This window comes from Lagenorhynchus albirostris, chromosome 15 (assembly GCF_949774975.1).
Source record: "Lagenorhynchus albirostris chromosome 15, mLagAlb1.1, whole genome shotgun sequence".
In the NCBI taxonomy this organism is placed as follows: domain Eukaryota; kingdom Metazoa; phylum Chordata; class Mammalia; order Artiodactyla; family Delphinidae; genus Lagenorhynchus; species Lagenorhynchus albirostris.
Window position 1 is genome coordinate 48,828,982 of NC_083109.1, and position 21,636 is coordinate 48,850,617.

Below are 21,636 nucleotides of genomic sequence, written 5' to 3' on the forward strand. Positions count from 1 at the left end.
GTTGAGCATCAGGATACTAAGTCGCTTCTCAGTTCAGAGGCAAAACCAGAATTCAGATACAGGTTTGCTGCTTCTGAACCCTGTTCTTAAGCATGACCTTTATAAACAAGATGAAAAGACAACCCTCAGAATGGGAGAAAATATTTGCAAAGGAATTTACAGACAAAGGATTAATCTCTAAAATATATAAACAGCTCATGCAGCTCAATATTAAAAAAACAGGCAACCCAATCAAAAAATGGGCAGAAGGCCTAAATAGACATTTCTCCAAAGAAGACATACAGATGGCCAAGAGGCACATGAAAATCTGCTCAGTATCATTAATTATTAGAGAAATGCAAATCTAAACTACAATGAAGTATCACCTCACACCGGTTAGAATGGGCATCATCAGAAGATCTACAAACAACAAATGCTGGAGAGGGTGTAGAGAAAAGGGAACCCTCCTGCACTGTTAGTGGGAATGTAAATTGATACAGCCACTATGGAGAACAGTATGGAGGTTCCTTAAAAAATCTATAAACAGAACCACCGTATGACGCAGCAATCCCACTACTGGGCATATACCCAGAGAAAACCATAATTCAAAAAGACACATGCACCGCAATGCTCATGGCAGCACTATTTACAATAGCCAGGACATGGAAGCAACGTAAATGCCCATCGACAGACTAATGGATAAAGAAGAGATGGTACATATACATAATGGAATATTACTCAGCCACAAAAAGGAATGAAATTGGGTCATTTGCAGAGACGTGGATGGACCTAGAGACTGTCATACAGAGTGAAGTAAGTCAGAAAAAGAAAAACAAATATAGTATATTAATGCATATATTTGGAATCTAGAAAAATGGTACAGATGAACTGGTTTGCAAAGCAGAAATAGAGACACAGATGTAGAGAACAAACATATGGACACCAAGGGGGGAAAGTGGCAAAGGGGCGGGCAGTGGTGGTGGTGGGATGAATTGGGAGATTGGGACTGACATATATACACTAATATGTATAAAATAGATAACAAATAAAAAAATAAAATCTTAAAAAAATATATCATGTATTCCTGATGCTCAGAAATGTGCAGATAAAAAGTGTGATGGTTAAATTCATGTGTCAGTTTGGCTGGGACATGGTGTGCTCAGATATTTGATTAAGCATTATTTTGGGTGTTCCTGTGAAGGTGTTTTTTGGATGAGGTTCACATTTAAATGGGTGGACTCTGGTAAAGCAGATTGCCCTCCATAGTGTGGGTGGGCCTCATCCAATCCGTTGAAGGTCTGAATAGAACAAAAAGACCAGCCTTCTCTGGGTAAGAGAAAATCCTCCAGCACTGCCTTTGGACTCCAGCTCGTCTCTCCTGGGTCTCCAGCCTGCCAGCCCACCCTGCAGATTTTGGACTTGCCAGACCCCATAAACAAATCTCTTTCTTTTTATATACATATCTGATTTGTTCTTTTTCTCTGCAGAATCCTGACTAATTCAAAAAGTAACTTAGTGGTTTAACCAACTTTCACTGGTTCTTTGGCTCACTCACTGGTTAGGGTCATTGGCTTAGGTTTTCTTCTACAACATGGACTGTCTTTGCCACGTGATTTTTGGTGGTGACAGAACATACTAACTGGTAACCAAACTCATTTTCTTTTCTTCTTGGGATCCGGTTAGGCTCCATTTCCCAGCCTCCCCGACACGTGCATGTGGCCAAGTGACTGAATTTCAGCTGATGTTATGTGGGTGACAGGATGTATGCTGCTTCCAGGCCTGGCTCATAAAAATCCCCAGAGCCATTGTCCATGTTCTGTCCCTCTAGTCCGTCATGCAAACCTCCAAGGTGGAGCTTTAGTTCCATTTTACAGATAGGGGAAACTGATTCAGGGATCACTTACTCCATACCAAGCGATCAATATATGGACCTTTGTCCATTATAATCTACTGTATTTTTGTCTCTTAAGAAAAGAATAATTACCACCTGAGGACCATAAAATCTCCCCATATGGCAAACATTAGTTTCCAAAGTAGAAATGATTATACCAACATACAGATATTTCTTTTGCCATCTGTACGATTCTCTCCACAACCCCAAATCTGTGTTACGTCTATTTCTTTTAGCTGAAGGGGAAATTTTAAATAATGAAAACTTGTGTCATCCAGGTAGCAGACTAGAAATTTTTTAAAAAACTCACAACTTTGTGGTATTTCTCCAGTGGCTCAGAAGAGCTCACAAAATTAAACTCTCTTGGATTTCACTGTACTCTGGATTGGCTAGAGAGAGGGGGTTGATTGCAAAGAGCAACCTTTGAGCTGGTATCGGCTTATGAGGTAGTCTCAACGCTCACATGAAAGAAAACTTAGATTAGGTCTTTGAAGGCAGTTTGGATTTTGTTATTTAGGAGGCAATTTCAGAATTAGTCCGTAAAGACAGAAGGGAAAGATGTTTGTCTATTTCTAAGCCATTACGTGTCCCCAGGGTAAAGTATTGGTTTCCATCACTGTGCTAATAACCAACCAGAGAGAGCAATTTTCCCCCCATATTCTTTTTAGGCCTGTTTATTGGGTTCTTCAGAATGAAATATGACTTTTAATTAAAAAAAGTTAATCACTGAAAATCGTTCTTATTTGAAGGTTTAACTAATGCTATCAATCAAACGTGCCCCCATAGAGACAGACGATCCTTGGTATCCATTTATCCATATTTCCCTTCATTTTGGTTGCTTGAATAATAAATGTCTTCTCTCTTCCTGAATTTATAGTAAACTTTTTGTGACCAGGAATCGTATCTAATCCAGAATCTCTTACTCTTTAGGGCGTAATAGATAGAGCATGCTGCACCCTGTGATGCTCCGTAAATATTGCCGACGGTGGGGATGACATTTCAGTGGTGTATGCCTGTCAAAGAAATGCTATGCAAGAGAGATTGTTATGGACAGCAGCACAGCAATGGAATACAGATCTGCAGTGCATCACCAAACATTGACCTAAAACCCAGCAAGACTGCAAGATTATTGACAAAGTGTGAGCTGCAGACCTTGGGAGAAGCAGGCAGCTCTGAAATGGACAGATGTCAAGGGTACTCAACATCTTGGCATGGCTGAGAAAGTATGCCACCCATCCATCAACCAGCCAATCAATATTTATTGAATGCCAGAAAAAAATGTGATACTAGATCCTGATAGCTCATAGCAAATCAGTTACAGCTGTGTTGTATATTATTGATGCTTATTAAATATGTATTATTTTCTACCTTTTTGCAGTCCGGGTTATTGTTGCTACTGTGGCCGTTATTCTTTTGCTTGGTCGTCTGTATTTCTCTGATTGCAAGCTAGGAGGAAATTACACTCCTTTTCCAAATTTCTCAACTGTGTTTCAAATACATACCTGGAGCACAGATACCGCATACAATTATCAAATGGTTCACAGTAGAAAAAATACACTGGCTCTGCCGAAAAAGGAATAATCCTAAAAATCAAATGAGGCACAGGGCGAGGAATTCTAGTATACAGGTCCCCTAAAAGCTGTTCTGCATATGTATGAAGTTTGCCTTCATAAGGAGTCCTTGGCTTGGAGTTTTAAGTATGTTCTTAAAGAAACATACACTTGAAGGAAAACAAGTTAACCTATAAGCACAGAGAGGAGATATGATGGTTTAAAGTATGAGGAAAGCCCAGGGGAGACACGTGGCTATTAAACTCAGTTTCCCAACCAAGGGGAACGTCCTCCTTGCTTGCTCTTGAGAGCACCCCTGGTAGAGTGTTTTATTTTCTACTTTCCACAGCAGTGAGAAGCCAATGATGGAGAGCGTGGCCTTTTCTGGGCAGGAATTGCCTCTGCGTTCTAACTGGCCTGTGTGGCAGGTAGTGTGGCTAGAGCAGCAGCAAGCCCAATGCTGGTCAGCTTCGGGCAGCCCTTCATTGGAGTTTCGGTGCCGAAACTAGCTTATCCAAGAGCCCCGAGTCTGCTGAGCAAAGATGGGGGAGTTGGGACTGGTGCCCAAGCCCAGAAGAGAACACCTGAAGAAACTGGCAAGCTGGAGGCTGAGACTGCCTGGGCAGTAAACCCTGCTCCAGCCAAGGGCAAGTGCTCAAGGCTCTCAGAGCTTCTGGGCAGCGGCATTCCTAGAGTGCAATGGGAGAATCGTCCTTGTCTAGGCCCCACGCCCAGTTTCCGACCCAGTCACAAGATCTCTCCTCTCTTCTCCTAGCAACCTGTCCAAACCTTTCATGCTCACCTCCTCCATGAGGCCTTCTCAGATTGCTGCCTTCTGCACCAGTCTCTAACTCCAGGACCAGTTATCCAGGACACCTCCTGAACACATCTGTACCTCCTGCCTCTGCTTCTTTGCCTAAATTGTACCCTCACCCCAGAATACACTCCCCTCCCCTCCCAACTCTACCTAGTACCTTCATTCAAATCCCGGACCAAATGCCACATCTTCAAGGAAACCTGTCCCAGTTTCCCCAGCCAGAGATAACTTTGCATTTCTCCACGCTCTCTCTCCAAAGCACTTTATTATGAGGCAGTGCTTGTAACGGCCCCTCACTGGTGTCAAATCCTGTCTCCACCACTTGTTAGCTGTGTGACCTTGCACACATTACTTAATCTTTCTGTGTTTCGGTTTACAAAATAGGGATAATAATGTTCACACCTATTTCAGAGGGTTAGATTGAGAATTAATACACGCAAAGCACTAAAACAGTGCCTTAAACATAGTAATTAATAGGCGTTCGCTTTCCTTGTATGACTTCAGCCCTGGCTACACTTAGCCCTGTAGTGATTCAGGCTGCTGTTACCTCCTCATGGGTCGTTGCAAGCTCCTCAGAAGCTTAACCACCAAAATGAATCGTTTCATGAGGACCAAGCTAAAGGCCCAGTTCTGGTTATCTCTTTTTACGTCCTATGCTTTTAAATTTTACTTTTTGTTATAGAAAATACCAGAATAGACAAAAGTAGAGTGAAATCTCATGTAACCATCATCCAGCTTTAACAATTATTAACTCATGGCCAATTAGGTTTCCTTTAAACCCCCCTTTATTCTCTTTCCTTCCTCTACAAGCCCCTAGTTATACTGAGAGAAATACTAGGCATAATATTCATCCAAGAGGGAATTTTTAATAAACTTATCTTACACTCAAGGGAATGGTGCTATCTTCAAATTCGCTTTGTGTCAAGCAGGGACCACCTCCAGGACAGACACGACTCTTCGGACCACAGATCCTCCCAGGGCTGTGGCCTGCACTTTGACCCGCCTTCCTCTCATAATCACTTACAACAGTAGTTTTGTTTCAAGAGGCCGTGAATTGAACTGTGGTACCGTCCAGTCAAGCCATGATGCATGAGGATCTTTGAAAATGACTTGATAATTGTGAAAAACCCCATTTATGGGTCAAAGTGGCCACTGTGTCTTGAGTCATTGGTTCCTTAAGAGGCAAGGATCATACTTGCCTGACTCACGATGACCGTGTCTCAGGCAGTTGGACACTTGGGGATTCTACCTCTGGCAATGAAGAATTTTAGTGCCCTGGGCTTCCCTGGTGGCACAGTGGTTAAGAATCTGCCTGCCAATGCAGGGAACATGGGTTTGGGCCCTGGTGCAGGAAGATCCCACAAGCCACGGAGCAACGAAGCCCTCGTGCCACAGCTACTGAGCCCTCGCGCCTAGAGCCCGTGCTCCGCAACAAGAGAAGCCACTGCAGTGAGAAGCCCACGTACCGCAACGAAGAGTATTTCCTGCTCACCGCAACTAGAGAAAGCCCACGCGCAGCAATGAAGACCCAATGCAGCCAAAAATAAATAAGTTAAATAAATTTTTTTCAAAAAAGAATTTTATTGCCCTAAGCGCTCATTAGTCCTAGAGGATTTTAGCCGGTTTAAAATTGAACTTTCAAGAACAAGTTTGTAAATGAAATTATTTAAGATAGAGGACATCTCCATTTTTACTTTTGTTTTTGTTTAAAGAATATTCTTACAGCTCATCACACAGGGAGACTTACTTGTGGGGGGTTGTGTTTGGGTTCAGAAAATGGGATGGGGGGAGCCATTCTGTTGGTTATATTTTTGTGCCTGGGTCCATCCATTGAAGATGAATTTAGTGCCTACTAGCTGCAGAGAGAAGGCTAGTAGCTGGCACGCGTGTTGCTACTGCCCTTTTTGATAGCATGTGGACAACTGGTGACCGATGGTGCTGAAGCCATGGCCACCCTCGTTGTCCTTCTCAGCACAAGGTTCCAGGCTGCTGTTAATAATTATGTCTCGCCCCTGGCTTAGTGACTTCTATTTGATGACTTCACATCCCTGTGTCTGAAAATGGTTTATCAGCTAAGGGTATGCAAGGATCTAGGTGAGTAAGAGACACTTCAAGTCAGAAGTTCTCTGGCCTTTTTTATATACCCTCACCCCCTAAACGCACACTTCCAAATCCTGCATGATGATTTTAAAGCTGCAGATGACGTTGATAGAGAGTGAACTGTGCTCTTGGATATTAGCGATGATCTTTTAAAAATGTTACAAATTCGAATTGTGTTTTCCCCTTTATTCTTTTCTGCATTTTCTGTAATTACCAAGCCCTGTGTGCTCTGTGTGTGCCCCACTCAGTCTCTGGTCAACTTGCTAACTGTAGGAACAGAGTCTAAGCTACCTGGTCCAGTGAGGACCCATCCCTGGCCACTCTCTGGTCATCATGCCTTCTGTCTTTTATAATAAAGATGATGCTTATAAAAGAAGGGTACAATTTGGATTTAGAAACACTTATCGAGCTTGGGTTCAAGTGTCGGCTTTGATATTTACTGGTTGTTTGTCCAGGGAGGTCAGGCAACTTTTCTGAGCCTGTTTCCTTGTCACTAAACTAAGGATGACAGCATTTGTTTCATCTACCTTGAGTTTGTCACGAGAAGTAGAAGCAACGAGTAAAGTGCTGTACACACAATATATTTTTATATCATTAATTGAAGTTCATACGTTCTCATCAGCTTCACTCAAAAACATCAATAATGGGGAAGCACTAGGTTTAGAACTGAGTCAATTTTGACTGAACAAGCCACGTGCCTTAATTTCTTGATATTTCTTACATGGGATAAACAACGTAGGCAAGAATTTTACTTGGAGAAGAAAGAGACTGCGTTTCCATGTTTTGTAGCAAAACAGGCCGAAGAAAAACCACACTTTTGGATGAACCATTCACTGGGTAGTGTTGCACAATAGGATGCCAAGAAGTATTTCAAACCCAGAGTTAACAATACTGTACTGCATATTTGAAAGTTGCTAAGAGAGTTGATCTCAGAAGTCCTCATCACAAGGAAAAAAGTTTTTTTATGTGACTATGTGTGGTGTCAGATATTAACTAGACTTACAGTGGTGATCTTTTTGCAGTATATACAAATGTGGAATCATTATGTGGTACAGCTGAAACTAATTATACCTCAGTGAAAAAAATACCTCAAACCTCTGCCAATTATGCTTACTGTTTTGTCAAAAGGGACTACACGAGCTGTTATAAGACTACAGCAAAAACATTTTTCAAAAACATATAGACACAGACCCCTGGGGCAGAAGAGCTCTCTGCAGTAGTTTCAACAGATCAAGTAAAACCCATGTGTTTACGATCACCTTGTGGTGGGTTGAGAAAGGTTTCTTATTATTCCTATTTTCTTTTTATCTTTAATAAGATGGCAAATAATTCCTAGTTCAACAGAACAAAATAGTCAAGAGATAATTCTAGAGGAGTGTTGCCATATTAAAAAAACCAAGAATTTAGAGAATGTAGCCACAAAGAAGGAAAAAAAAATCACCATATAATTTAGCAAGGCATTGAGAGCATTTTGCTGGTGATACTTAAGCCTTAAAAACACAACAGAGCGAAATAAAACCCCACACCTGATGTCGCAGACACCTCAGGAGGCCCCATTTACCTGTTAAACCAGTCATCTGTGTATCGAGGGTAAGGATAGGGGTCGTTGCTGCTGAAGTCGTAGCTTGCTTCGGCGTTCTGCAAAACACAAGGTGTGTCATTAGGTCATAAAGCCAGAGGCACGGGCACGAGAGGATCCGAGAGATGCAGCCGTCTTATGTGGACGGTCCCTCCATGGAGGGCTATGTTAACATTCTCTCTGGACCAGCCCTTGAAGAGGTGACAGAGCAGACGTGCGTCCGTGGAGGATTCTATCCTCCTGTTATCCTCTTTTCCAGGCTCCCTCATCCCATCCTATTCCAGGCCCTGAAAGGGTTAGCAAATTTGCGTCCTGTGCTACCCAGGACTGTCTCCATTTTAAGCTGAGTGACACTTGTGGGTCAGTGGGGCTCCCCCGGAAACCAGGACTCTCGTTAAGCTTCCTTGCATTGATGGCCAGAAGGATCTAGTTCTCATGTCACAAGTGAGGCAGGCTCTAGAGTTTTCTTACTTTATGCAGAGCTCACTCCAGCTCCCTGCTTCAGGCTGACAGAGGCTTGTCTCCTTTACATTTACGGGTGTTAAACCCAAGCCCTGAACGTTGGCCATGATATCAACCTCATTTATTCACTCAACAAATATCATTGAGTCTAATATATGCCAGCGACTTTCCCAAGTATGGGACTACAATGGTGACATCCCTGCCCACATGTAAATTACAGCCTGGTTGTCGGGACAGACATCAATCCCACAAAAAATAGATAATTGCAAACAGGGGTCCTCAGCGCTACAAGATACAATGAGAAGTTTAAATTCTACTCAGTCCAATATCTCCAATTTTCCCATCGGGAGTCTTTCCCCACAGAAATCAATTACCTATTCACTTAAATTGATTTCATGCTTTAATTTGTCCGTTTAGGTCTTCAGTTGGTCAGCCTTTTATTTTGGTCCGTGATGGGAGACGGTCCCCCACCATCTGATGGCTAATCCCTTCCTTCCTCTCTGCCTGTCAGTTGCCCAGGTATGCTGAGCTCCGTGAAGCTCCTTTCTCCTCATCCCAACCTCCCTCCTTGGTTTTTGAGGTGTGCAACCAAGACCCCGGATGGTTTCCTGGTCCACAGTATACACTGGGCTGGGAAACACTGCGTTAGATACATATTCCAGCTGGGAAATTTCTCCATTCCATGGGCCCTGAGATTTTAGAGAACTGTGCTCTTTTATGAGTCAAAACACTTTAGTTTGTAAACTTAATGTATTAGTGGCATAATGGTTTTAAGAGCAAATTGACAAGTTCCATGAGTTTCTGTTTCCATTTGTTGGATGGCAAAGGGCCGTCAGTAGCTGGAATGACCAGAATTGTAACACTAATTTATTTAAAAAAATGTGCTTGGGGCAGAAGTCACCTTGAAATTTGTTTAAAAAATTTTTAACTTAAAAGTTTTTAGCTTTATTGAGGTATAATTCTTATAAAGGAAATTCCACACGTTTAATGTCTACATCTTGATATGTGTACACTCATGATGCCATCACCACAACCAAGGTACTAAACATACCCATCACCTTCAAAATTTCCTTGTGTTCTTTTGTGTCTGTGTGTTCTTCTCCTTCTTTTTTTTTGGTACGAACATTTAACATGAGATCTATCCTCTGAACATATTTTATGGTGTATAATACCGTATTGTTGACTGCTACATGGCAGAGGTCTAGAACTTATTCATTTGCATAACAGAAACTTCATACCCATTGAAAAACAATTCCTCATTTTTCCTTCCCCCACCTTTCTATTCAAAATTTGGACCAGTCACTTATCTTGGGCATTGAACATGGCTATCCTGTGTTCTAGAATCTAGGTCTTCCTTCAAATCCTAGTCTTCAGAGAGGATGTGTTCCTGTCTCCACTGTCCATAATTATTGGCAAATACCCAGGTCTGCTCCTCTCCACTTAGATCCCAAACTACCTTCATTCACCTTTAAAAGTTTAATTCTCTATCTGGGCTATAATCCCAGTCTTTGGGAGACCCTCTCAGATTTGGCATACTTTTTTTTCTTGATGCTTCTTGAGCTATTTGGATCTCAATTCTTTTGAGGAATACTATTTTGAAAGTAACTTATTCGTCTTCCCTAAGTATGTTCAATTAGCCCAATCTTCCCTGAATTTTTGAGACAAGAGCATGCTTAGGTAGAGCTGGTGGGGTTGGAATATTAAGAGGAACACAAGTTAATAGTTTTTCTTTGGGGTTTCAAAGCTGAGGTTGAAAGTTAAGTGATAGATCTGGAAGACTATTTGCTAGGCCTGGTTTGTTTCTCTGTAGAAGAAATTAAAATGGCCCAGTCTAAGGTGAATTGAATAGAAAATTTATTGAGTAGCACTTGTAGGGCCCTCAGAGGGAGCCCTGAGCGCTACCTCTCTCTTCTGAGCTGTGTTCTTGGAGTGGGAAGGGGGTGTGTTGGGATGTCCAACCTCAGAGAGGTCTGGGACTCATCCCAGGACAGGCGCGTGGAGCTGAGGACCAGAAGTAGCTCCGTGAGGTGTCTTAGCCGAGGGACTCGGGGACACCCCATTCCGTGTTCCTGTGATGCTCACTGCAGAACAGGAAGCAGCAGAATATTGTGTGGGAGGCTGAGATTAGTGAGAACACGACAGAGAGAACCAGCTGCCCTAGGAAGTCCAAGGGTCCCAACAGTGAGGGTTCAGGCAGGATCTGCGTGAAGTGATGACCGAGGCCATTGGGGTGGGGATGCAGCAGTAGCTTTCATGGTGGACAGATGATGAGACGTGAGCTCTGGGAACCCGCCGCCTCTTCTTGATGCTGTGCTAGTCCTTTGAAGCTTGAGGGTGGAGATAGGAGGGTGGGAGCAAAACCCGTGCTGGCCAAGGACAAATTTCTACCATCAGTGCCAGCAGGTTGTTGGATAGAAATTAAATTCCACGAAAGGGCTTCCCTGGTGGTGCAGTGGTTGAGAGTCCGCCTGCTGATGCAGGGGACGCGGGTTCGTGCCCCGGTCCAGAAGGATCCCGCATGCTGCAGAGAAGCTGGGCCCGTGAGCCATGGCCGCTGAGCCTGTGCGTCCGGAGCCTGTGCTCCGCAACGGGAGAGGCCCCCCCAAAAAAATTCTACTAGAGAAAAATAAAATCAGAAATTTCTGCACCTTTGTGTTTGCTGCCTAAGCAATTGACCTATTTCACCAGCTTTCCGCCCTGGCTCACCTTTCTTGTTCACAACTGTCACCTGCGGTCTGGGCCAAGGTCTTTAGCTCTGATTTCTGGTTCTGGAGAAAATGGCTTGCCACGACGTACGTGGGGGCAGGGGGAGGAACTGGAGAGTTCAGACAGCAGAATTTGTTCCGGAGAATCCACGGGACTCTGAGACCACTTTCACAGCAAGAAGAAAGACCATGTATTGTCTGCAGTCAAATTCACCTCAATGTTGAGTTGGATGAGGACTTAGGAACTCTAATTTGTTGTCTTTACGATGAATTTGATGACTGATGCTCATTCCTTGTGTAATAGTCCAGGCTGAGGCTGAATATTAAGGAAGGCAAACAGGTGTTCTTTGGCTGTATATTTTCTGGCAAAAAATCCAACGGTTTATGGCAAGAAAGAAGAATGAGCGATTTTTTGCAAGGGTTCTGTTTAGACTTTTAGAGCCCAAACTCGACGAGTCATTTATTGATCTGAATTACAATGTCTTCGTCCATAAAACTGTTTGTGTACAGGAATAAATTAAACTGGTCTTGGATTATAGGGGAATTTTCTAAAATATCCATTAACATAGACAATTGGGAGGAGGCAGAGTCTCTGTAGATTTAATGCTCTGGTATCCTAGGCTAAGCCAGAGGTTGGTTTGGTTTGAATTCTGTAACTTCGTCCTAAAATGCATTCGTCTATTTTCTTTTAGAAAATACTAGCTGTTTAACGAACATAATTTAATCATTGATGATTCAGTATCAGGATGATTCAGAGTCACCATTAAGAACTTGAATTATCATTGCACCATTGTGGAGAAAGTAGGAAGACTGGGCTGAATCCAAACTGACCTCAGGTCATCCCTGGAAGTTATTTCTAGAAGAAACTTCTGATAATGGCTCATTTTCTCTTTAAGAGTTGAGTGCAGGGAAAAAAAGTCCCTCTAACAATTAGTATTTCTAAGGCTTAGTGTCTGAACACTTGAATGCATACTCAGAAAGCAAGGCTAGATTAACTCTCAGCAAAGAAGTTTAATAATTATGGTTTTGGATGTTGTTTGCGCTGCGCACTCTCCCATCAGATGGCCTGCCCGCACACTAGGCTAAGTAAGGACAAGGGACTTACTTATTTTCATGAAATCTTCTGACTCTGTTATATCTGAGGTGCTGCCATCAAAGGCGCAGGCTGACGTGGCACCTGTCTGATGCTATGGCTGGTCTCACCTTGGAAGCTGGTGGTGGACCCAGTGGCAATCATGTTTGTTGCTTTAACATTTTCAGAGGAGCTTCTGAGCCCCTTGAGACTGAACTCAACTCTAGCACTGCCACCCTTGACCCCCAAATCTGGAATTTACTGCCTCTGGGACAAGTGGACTTTCCTTGCTGGGTAGCACAAGACAGACGTATCTGCAGGTGTCAGCTTGAAGTAGGGGAAGGAAGAGAGGTATTAAATCAGACAGATCTGGTTTTGAACCCAGGCTATTTGGTCTTGGCAATATTCTTATTTTCTGGAAACTGAGGTTTTCCTCATCTTTAAAATGCAGATGATAGCAGTGATTGAGAGTCTGCCTGCCGATGCAGGGGACGCGGGTTCGTGCCCCCGTCTGGGAGGGTCCCACATGCCACGGAGCGGCTGGGCCCATGAGCCATGGCTGCTGAGCCTGCGCGTCCGGAGCCTGTGCTCCACGACGGGAGAGGCCACAGCAGTGAGAGGCCCGCGTACCACAAAAAAGAAAAAAAAAATGCAGATGATAAAACAGTAACTGCTTGGTTGCTGTGAGGATAGAAGGAAGTAAGGGATGTGGGCCAGCAAGCACGCCGTGGATGATGCCTCACCTCTTTCTTCTGCTTTTGTGTCCTCTACTTTCTTTGATCACCTACGGCAAGAGTCACAAAATGTGACCCAAAGGCCAAATCTGGCCCACCACTTGTTTTTGTAAATAAGGTTTTATTGGAACATAGTCGTGTCCATTTGTTTACGGGTTGCGTAGTGCTGCTTTCACATACAACTGCACACTTAAGTAGTTGTGGCAGAAACCTACCAATCTTAGAATATTTACTCTATTTTATAGAAAGTGTTCCTCAACGCTTGACTGACTTCCTAGGTCTTTGGGCGCCCAGGTTGCCTGCTGATAGCCTGAGGCTTGCGTTATAGCATCTCACCCAGTCCTGCCTTCCTAGGAGGCTCCTAGGAACTAACCTCACTATGTTGCTAAGAGTTTGAAGTTTACCTGTCCTGGGCCTCACACCAATCAAAAGTAGGTTATCAGGTGTTCCTGTGCCCAGAAATGGGGGCTCAGCCCACTTGTGGAGGCCATGAGGGCATCCCGCTGGGATGGCGGGGAAGCCCCACCATTGTCCCCACCGCCCCTCTGCCCATCTTGGGTTGAAGGCTAGTCCTAGGGGCACCGACCCTCTCGTTCATCTGTCTTTCCATCTACAATTATCCTGTCCGTGCCCACAGTCAGAACATCACCCTTGGCAGGTGTTTGCAGTAAACGGCATGTGCCCAGGTGATATGGGCACATGTGGTGTCTGCTACACAAGGACTCACCCATCTTTCATTTTAAAAACTGATGTTGCTCTGACATTCTGACAATACCAGGCTCTCAGAATAGACCAATGTATTTAATATAAAGGTCCGTTGGTGTGATTGAATTTTTTAGAGCACTAAGGAGCAAACTCTGTGGTCTGACTATAAAATTAGGCAAGTGGCTTTTTTTTTTTAACATCTTTATTGGAGTATAATTGTTTTACAATGGTGTGTTCGTTTCTGCTGTATAACAAAGTGAATCAGCTATATGTATACATATATCCCCATATCTCCTCCCTCTTGCATCTCCCTCCCACCCTCCCTATCCCACGCCTCTAGGAGGCAAGTGGCATCTTTAATCAGGGCTGCCTTGCACAGCTGTGCAGGTCATGCCTTCACAAGCAGCCACGCCCAAAGGGGGCAATGAGGGGCTGCGCTGGACTCACAAGCCTGTGCCCTGGGGAGGGGCTTGAAACACTAATCCATCCGCCTGCCCGGAGGAGCCACCTTTTCTCATTTGTCTGCCCAGAAGGGGGCACATTTTCTAATCTATTTGCCCAGAAGGTGCTGTTTTGCAATTCACCCACCGGAAAGGGGTGCTTTTTTCAATTTCACGAGAATGCACTTAAGTACTAGCATGTCTATGAGCCACGGCAAGAAATGCGTCTCCTAGTTACAGTCGTGTACAAGCTCAGACCGCAGAGAAATTGAACCAGGGAGACAACGCGGCCCCTGTGAGATGTCAGGTAATACCAGACTCACATAATATCTCAGGCAATAGGAGTTTGTGACTATGGGTACAGCATGGCATAGGATACGTTGCCAATGTAATTCCACAGCTATAGGCACTCAGAACAAGAAAGTACATTGCATATGTCCCTTTATTCCAACTTGCTACTTTTCCTAAAGGCATTTAATCAAATAACCCAGCTAGGAGCTGTGTAACGTTATTAGCTGAAATTGCACTGTGTTCACGGACTAATGAAGTGGGAATGAGCTTCCACAGATAGGCTCTCAGACTGCAACCATATTGCCCCAGAACAAAGCTCCTCTGTATGGAAATTGAGCAGCAAAAGGGCCCAGTCCACCAGAGCCGAAAGGATTTTGCTTTGCATCTACTTGCACTTAATACGGTCACGGCGGAAATTTCCCAACTGTGCCTATTTTGATTTTCCTCAAATAATTCTCCCACGTGCACTGGTTTAATGATCATGTTCAGCTCATTTTTGACTAAAACCAGCATTAAAGGGATTTATGTCTATCTTAAGTCTGGCTGTAAAAGTTAATGAAATTTAACATTTCTCCAGCACACACACACACACAAAGATGCATAGTCAGAAAATTGTTTGAAATCTTTCTTCCATACTAAGATTTCCAGAGTCATGTGTTTTTCCAGGGATGGAGTGTTCTCTGTGGTTTTGACACCCCTTACCATCACCTCTTTCTTGCTCCTAGACATTCCAGCAACTTCTCTAGTCACTGAATTACTCTCTGGGTAAGAGGAGCGTGATAGCCAGGCCGGGAAGGTACCACCAAGCCTAAGGCACGTCCTGGACCGCTGTGCTTTTTAGTTTCCAAAGCTGAGCGGCTCCATCCTTTAGCCCTAATGTCACTCTTGTCAGCCGATCTGAGGGAGGTTCTAAGAACTAAGCATAACAGGAGGTAATAATAATATAAATCCCTAATGGTTGCCACAGTGCCCTAAGTTAATAGAGAGCCTTTAAGTTTTTCAAAGCAGGTTACGTTCTCTTATTTTATTTAATATTCTCCAAAACCCTGTGCGGGTAAGAGAGCAGATACATTGAAGGCAGAAGTGGGGCACTTACTATCTCTAAGACACGGCCAAGCCAGCCCCTCTGGATGGCTTTAGAGCTATCTCTGCCTGCTCGCGTCTTCTTAGCCCGTCTTACAGCTTTGGAAGGCCAACGAAGCCTGTCTTAGGCTAGATTGAGGCTAGTTCCCACTCATGAATTTTAATAGCTGCCCTAAAAGCATGAATTCCTAGGGCTGAACTGATGCATGGAGGAGAAGCTGCCACTCATTGTGATTAACCTCCAAGCGCTGACTCTGAGACAGGGTCCAACACTTGTTTGGAAAAAAATTTACATCTTTTTTTTTCACCAGCTGACAACTCAAATTTAGCGTTTCCTTCCATTATGGATGTGGACTACAGGCCACAATATTACTAGCAGTACCTGAGAGCTTGTCACCAATGTGTACTTTCATACCGCGTTAAAGCTATTACAGATTTGCTGAGATACCTTTTCTACTCACTCCTACCTGGCACTAGATTTTGTTATTTAATGCATTTATAAAGAGGGATACATACTGTTTCGCAAAAGTGTATTTTTAATCTTTTGATAACTGTTTCAATATAATTGCTTTTCCTTGGTTATCCTATGCATTTTGTTTCATGAATTTAAAATATTATCCTGAGTATGAGAAGAAAGACATACTTGTGTACATAGGTAGGTGGTGTGCAAATTGGTGTAATCTCTTCAGAGAGAAATTTGGCAATATCTATCAGAATAAAAGATGCACAGACTCTTCGACCAAGCGATCCCACCTGTAAGAATCTCTCCTAAAGGTATACTCGTACGTATGTGAGAGATTTGTGTTTAAATGTGTTCACGGCAGCATGATTGTAAAAGTGAAAGACCAGAAATGGCTTGTGTCCCACATGGGGGATGACGTAAATCAATGATGGTGCAAAACTGCAGTCCCAGCAAAGAACAAGGTACATGGCCTGCAATGTACTCCTTCCCAAGAAATATTAAGTAAAAAAGACAACGTGTAGAACAGAGTGCATGGTGAGCCCCCATTAGCATAGAAGAGAAGGACACGCTTGACGGTAAATGCATAGTATTTCTGGAAAGATACACAAGAACCTTTTTATACTGCTTTGTGTCTAGGGAGAGGCCCAGGGCCTGGGGTGGAAGGAAGACAGATTTCATTGCATTGCCTTTGTTTTGTGTATTTTTCTGGCATAATAATAACAACAGGTAACACATATTGAGTGCTTATTTTGTGCAAGGGGCTCTTTTAGATGCTTCGTCTGCGTTTGCTCCTCCCTGCGATGTCCTTACGTGGTAGTACTCTTATTATCACCCTCATTCAAGGAGCAAGGAGACCGAGGGAGGCACAGAGAGGTTGACTATTTCCCCTGAGGTCACACAGATAAAAAGGGGGCACAGCAGGGACTTAGACCAGGCAGTCTGGTCCCGGAGGCCTCTCCCCTAACTCCTCAGTCTTGCCTCTGCATTAGAATCACAATGTCACATTCTGCGTGTGTTGTTTAAAAGAAAAGCAACCAGCAAATAAAAAAGAATAATTCAGTGGGTTTATTCCCTGAAATGTCAATGGGTCATTCTGTCCAAATCTAAGCATATGAACTGAGATAGGAATTTACCTCCCGACCCTGGGACACACCTCACTAAAGAGCTGGGAAGCTCATCTCTGATCCATTCATTTGATAACAGCATGGTTTTATTTAGTGACTTTTCTATCCAAGGCTTAAACCAACAAATATGCCTCCAAAGAGAAAGCTAATTCCCCTGCTTTTGACAGCAACGTTCTGATTTTCTCTGTCGATGATGCTGTTCCTCTTAGAAGTAGGAAAACAAACATCACCCTGTTTACAGACAAATCACATGGATGACTGGATTCCCCAGAAACTGAGATCTAGGAAATATTTCCTTTTTTGCTCCAGAGCCCCATCTGCACTAGTTGGTGACCCTTGGGTTTCTGGGTACAACTTGAACTTCATTGGCTGGGAATGGTGTTCCCTGAGGTGCTTGCACGTGGTGCCTTCAATACCTGGCATTGCAGAACTTGACTGTGACTCCTTGCAAAGCACCCCTCCGATCCTTCTTATTGTGCCAACGACAAGCCTCCATTAAGTGCACCCGTGTCTTTAATTCCTCCCTATTCCTTGCTAATCCATCTTCTTATCTGACAGGGGCGAGTGTTGGCAGGCAGCAACATCCAGCTTGAGTTGCTTTCACTGTATTTATTTTGACAGGTACTTCTATATATGTTGAGGGATATTGGTTGTTTTTCTATTTGAAACAGTGATTTATAGTTTCCCTTTAAAATACATGCATCTGTGTGAAAAAAGTGAGTCAATTTAAGGAAACATGCTAGGTAAGTAATAGCACCGATAGCAAAAATTGTGAAAGTGTATTATGACTGGTGGATGACTGGGAAACACTGGAATAAAGAGATGGTGATGTTTATGGCTTTGACTCCTCTAGTCACCAGCAGGTCCACCCTTAACAGGGGCTCGAGAACTGAGTATCTATTTGGGGGATTTGTAAGAGTAACGGAAAAAACTTTCTGTCTTCAAATTTCAGCCCTGTCAGTTGTCATTTCAACATTGTGAATTCACAATGAATTCTACAGAATTGACAGTCTGTAGACTGTTGGCCTTCGAAGGTGTTCAATCATTCATGCATTCGGCCGCTCATTTATTTTTTTCATGGAACACATATTTACTGAGTACCAACTATTTACCAGGCATTGCGCAATAGCAAGTTCCCGTTGGAGAAGAAGATGCCCTTGGCTGGGGTATCTTGCCTTTAGCCCTCACAAGCTAATACATCAGTCAGGGACTGACACCTGAGGTTCCAATGAATTTATTGGCTAACAGTGGTTCTCAACTCAGGCTGCTCAATAGAATAAACTGGGGAGCTTTTAGAAATATGAATACTTGGGCTTCCCTGGTGGCGCAGTGGTTGAGAGCCCGCCTGCCGATGCAGGGGACACGGGTTCGTGCCCCGGTCCGGGAGGATCCCACATGCCGCGGAGCGGCTGGGCCCGTGAGCCATGACCTCTGAGCCTGCGCGTCCGGAGCCTGTGCTCCGCAACGGGAGAGGCCACAACAGTGAGAGGCCCGCGTACCGCAAAAAAAAAAAAAAGAAATTTGAATACTTGAGTGACCCCTAGATTTTGATTTAATTCATCTGCGGTGGGGCTTGGGCATCAGTAGTTTAAAAAAGGACACAAAAACTCTTCAGGGGTTCTGACGAGACAAGGTCGAGAACCACTGAGCTGACATCTCTGTTCACTCCTCAAGTTCTGGCCCCCCTGCTGCTTACGGTGTGGTCTGTGGACCAGAAGTACTGACATCACCGGAGAACCTGTTAGAATTGCAGGACTTCAGGCTGCACCCGAGACTGGCAGAATCTGAATCTGAGTTTTAGCAGGATCTCAAGGGAATTCATATGTGCACACTGATTTATTTATAAAACGAGTGCATGTTTGCCTTTGGCCCATTCACTTCCCCTTAATCTCCTACTTTCCTTCCTCCCTCTTCTTCCTAAATTCTATAACAGAAAGAAATTGAATTTGATAAGCCATTCATACTTTAGCATGGGTAAGTTCAGTACACTGCCCTTCCCAATATTATTCGTTTTAACAGAAGAGCATGGACATTGGAAAAAGCTATAGTTCTCAACCTCTAATAGCAGAGATTGAAGGGTGGTATTTTGGGAGCATCAGGAACTTCCTGGCATCTCTTAGGCTGAAGTTCTTTCTATGGAGGAGTTCAGTTCTAAGAACAGAGCTGTTGCAATAAATTCCTTTGGTTGGGAAGGGAAGGCCTGATGAACCAAAGAAAACAAAAGAAAGCAAGATAAAGTGTGGCTATTATGCACAATATTACTGGATTCCCTGTGCTCCTGGCAGGTGAGGGCTCTTGGGGCAGTGGGGAGTTGATTCTGCAAGAAAGGAGAGTAAAATTCAGAGTGAAGGGTCTCCTGCTGTTAGATAAATTTTGATGAATATTAAAGTTTGAATTATTTTTGCCTCCTACCGCTTAAAATAAAGTTTCTGTCAAAACTTAAAAAATACATGCAATTATAATCAAACTAAATGCCAAGCCATTTTAACAGCAATAGGAGTTAAAACATTAAACAATGTGTTTATATTATGCTACATACCTATTTCTATGCCTTGCCTCTATTCCTGAAAAGAAATGATATGTTTCCTGGATCCTAACAAATGGTACAGACAAGCTAAAGTGAACAGTATAGCAAGATCTAATTTGGATTCGGTAAAAATGAGGGTGCACCCAGGTAACGCAGGGATGCTGAGATTCTGTGCTCGGTGCTCGGTCTTTCCTTGGCCTCACAGTCCGAATCTGCGTATGGATTCAACTTGGAGCCAATCCAAGCTCCTGACCTTCACGCAGGCGAGTACCCTAGAACTGGCCAGTCCTCCCAGCTCTGGGCCAGCCCTGCTGGATTCCTCCACAGCCTTTACTGCTGAGGTCTCTCTGTGTCCCCCACAGTGGCAAAGGTGACCTTGAGCAAGTTGTCTAAAGGCAGCTCTGGGCAGTGATAGGAACCTTCATCAGTTTAGTGCCCACCACTCCAGCAGAGGAGAAGAAAGATGGGGGTTTAAGAAAGGCAGTTCAATTTAGCCTTAATGATGTAATAAGATGGTAAGGAGAGCGATCGCGATCCAGGGCCCCAGACAGAAGGGGGGCAGCCAACAAATGGGCTCAAGAAGCTGCTCTTACGGGCCTCCCAGGGTGGGAGATTGAAGGGGTCGGGAGCGGCTGGCTAAAGGCAGTTCGAGCCTGATTTGCGCAGTTCCACAAAAGTGTGCTGTCAAGGCCCTGCGATAGCAACCCTGTAAATCAGCACGAGGAGAGAGAGAGACACAGTTCTGGGGTCTGAATTTGCACTGTCAAGGGGGCCAGGTACAAGTCAATTTGTGTTTCCGTCTCCTGTGACTGGGGGCCCTATGATGCTGCAGAGACGCTCAAAGCTGCTCCTCTGTTTCCTCTTTGAAGGCTCTGCTTGCCTTGGAATGGCTGCCGAGGTCAAGGCCACTACCTTTGAGTACCCTCCCCATGCGACCGATTATACGACCTCAGCATCACCTGCTTCTCTTTTTCCCAGCCCTAAAAATAGCAAAGATGAGTTCACTGATAGCTGAGTCACCTCTTCGAAGGAGTTGTTCTGTCCAAATATTATTTATTGGAGACTTTGTCTTAAACACATTTACACAATGTTTTCCTTCTGTCAAAGGCATAGCTCTGTGAATAATAACTGTATCACGCAGGAGTCTGTTGCTATTACACATACACCTGTCAGTTTTATGTATAAACTAAGTGTGTGTATAATTCAACACAAATTGAATTCAGTTGAGCCTCGCAACAGTTTTTCTTTCCTTTTCAAAATTAAAAAAAAATTACTGAAGTATAGTTGATTTACAGTGTTGTGTTAATTTCTGCTGTACAGCAAAGTGACTTAGTTATACATATATACGTATTCTTTTCCATTATGGTTTATCACAGGATATTGAATATAGTTCCCTGTGCTCTGTAGTAGGGCCTTGTTTTTGTCTCACAACAGTTTTGAGAATTGAGAATTGTAACCTCCATTTTACAGATATGAAAACCAAGGCTCAGGGAGGTTATGTAATTTGCTCAAGGTTTTCAGCTAGAAGTGGTTGAATTAGTATTAAAAATTAGGACTTCTGATTCAGACTCATTCTCTCCTTTCTGTAGTGCATGGCATCTACAGCTCTTTCCTATGATAAAAAATAAAGGAAAAAATTATGAGACTGAGCACTTTGGTTGTCCCAACACCCTTGGAACTGAGTCGGAGCATTAAGACCTAAGATATAGTAAATGGCAGAGAGATGGGGAGTGGGGACCCCAAGGCTTTGGATTGTTACGCAGTTTCAAATCGGTAATAAATCAAACTCAAAAGCTTGTCAGCACCCTTCTCGCTTGTCCCTTTTTGCTTCAAAGAGCTAATCTCTGCTTTGGTGATTCTTTTTAGGATAACCTTGCTAAGAGGAGAAGATGGAAAGAGAGTGCTGTGACCTTGAGAGATAAGCAAAGAGGATGATGAGGCACGTAAATATCTCAGTGTTTATGGCTGGAAAAAAGCGAAGTGGATCAGTTCCCTTTCACGAAGAAGTTGTTTGAATCTTACCTTTGAATGAGATCAATTTTATGTTCCCAGCCTATGTGAAATGTGACACAAAAAAAGGACGGATCCCCCACTGTTCTGGAGAAAGATTAAAT

General features: G+C 43.6%; 1 protein-coding gene across 2 annotated transcripts in view; it reads right to left on the reverse strand.

Moving 5' to 3' along the window:
• PCSK2 (proprotein convertase subtilisin/kexin type 2) overlaps positions 1 to 21,636 on the reverse strand; it is a 213,885-nt gene that overhangs the window by 44,640 nt on the left and 147,609 nt on the right. For both annotated transcript variants that reach the window (XM_060123339.1, XM_060123338.1), the window contains one exon: positions 7,899 to 7,975. In XM_060123339.1, coding sequence (XP_059979322.1) covers positions 7,899 to 7,975 — 77 coding nt within the window. The remainder of the gene's footprint in view (positions 1 to 7,898; positions 7,976 to 21,636) is intronic.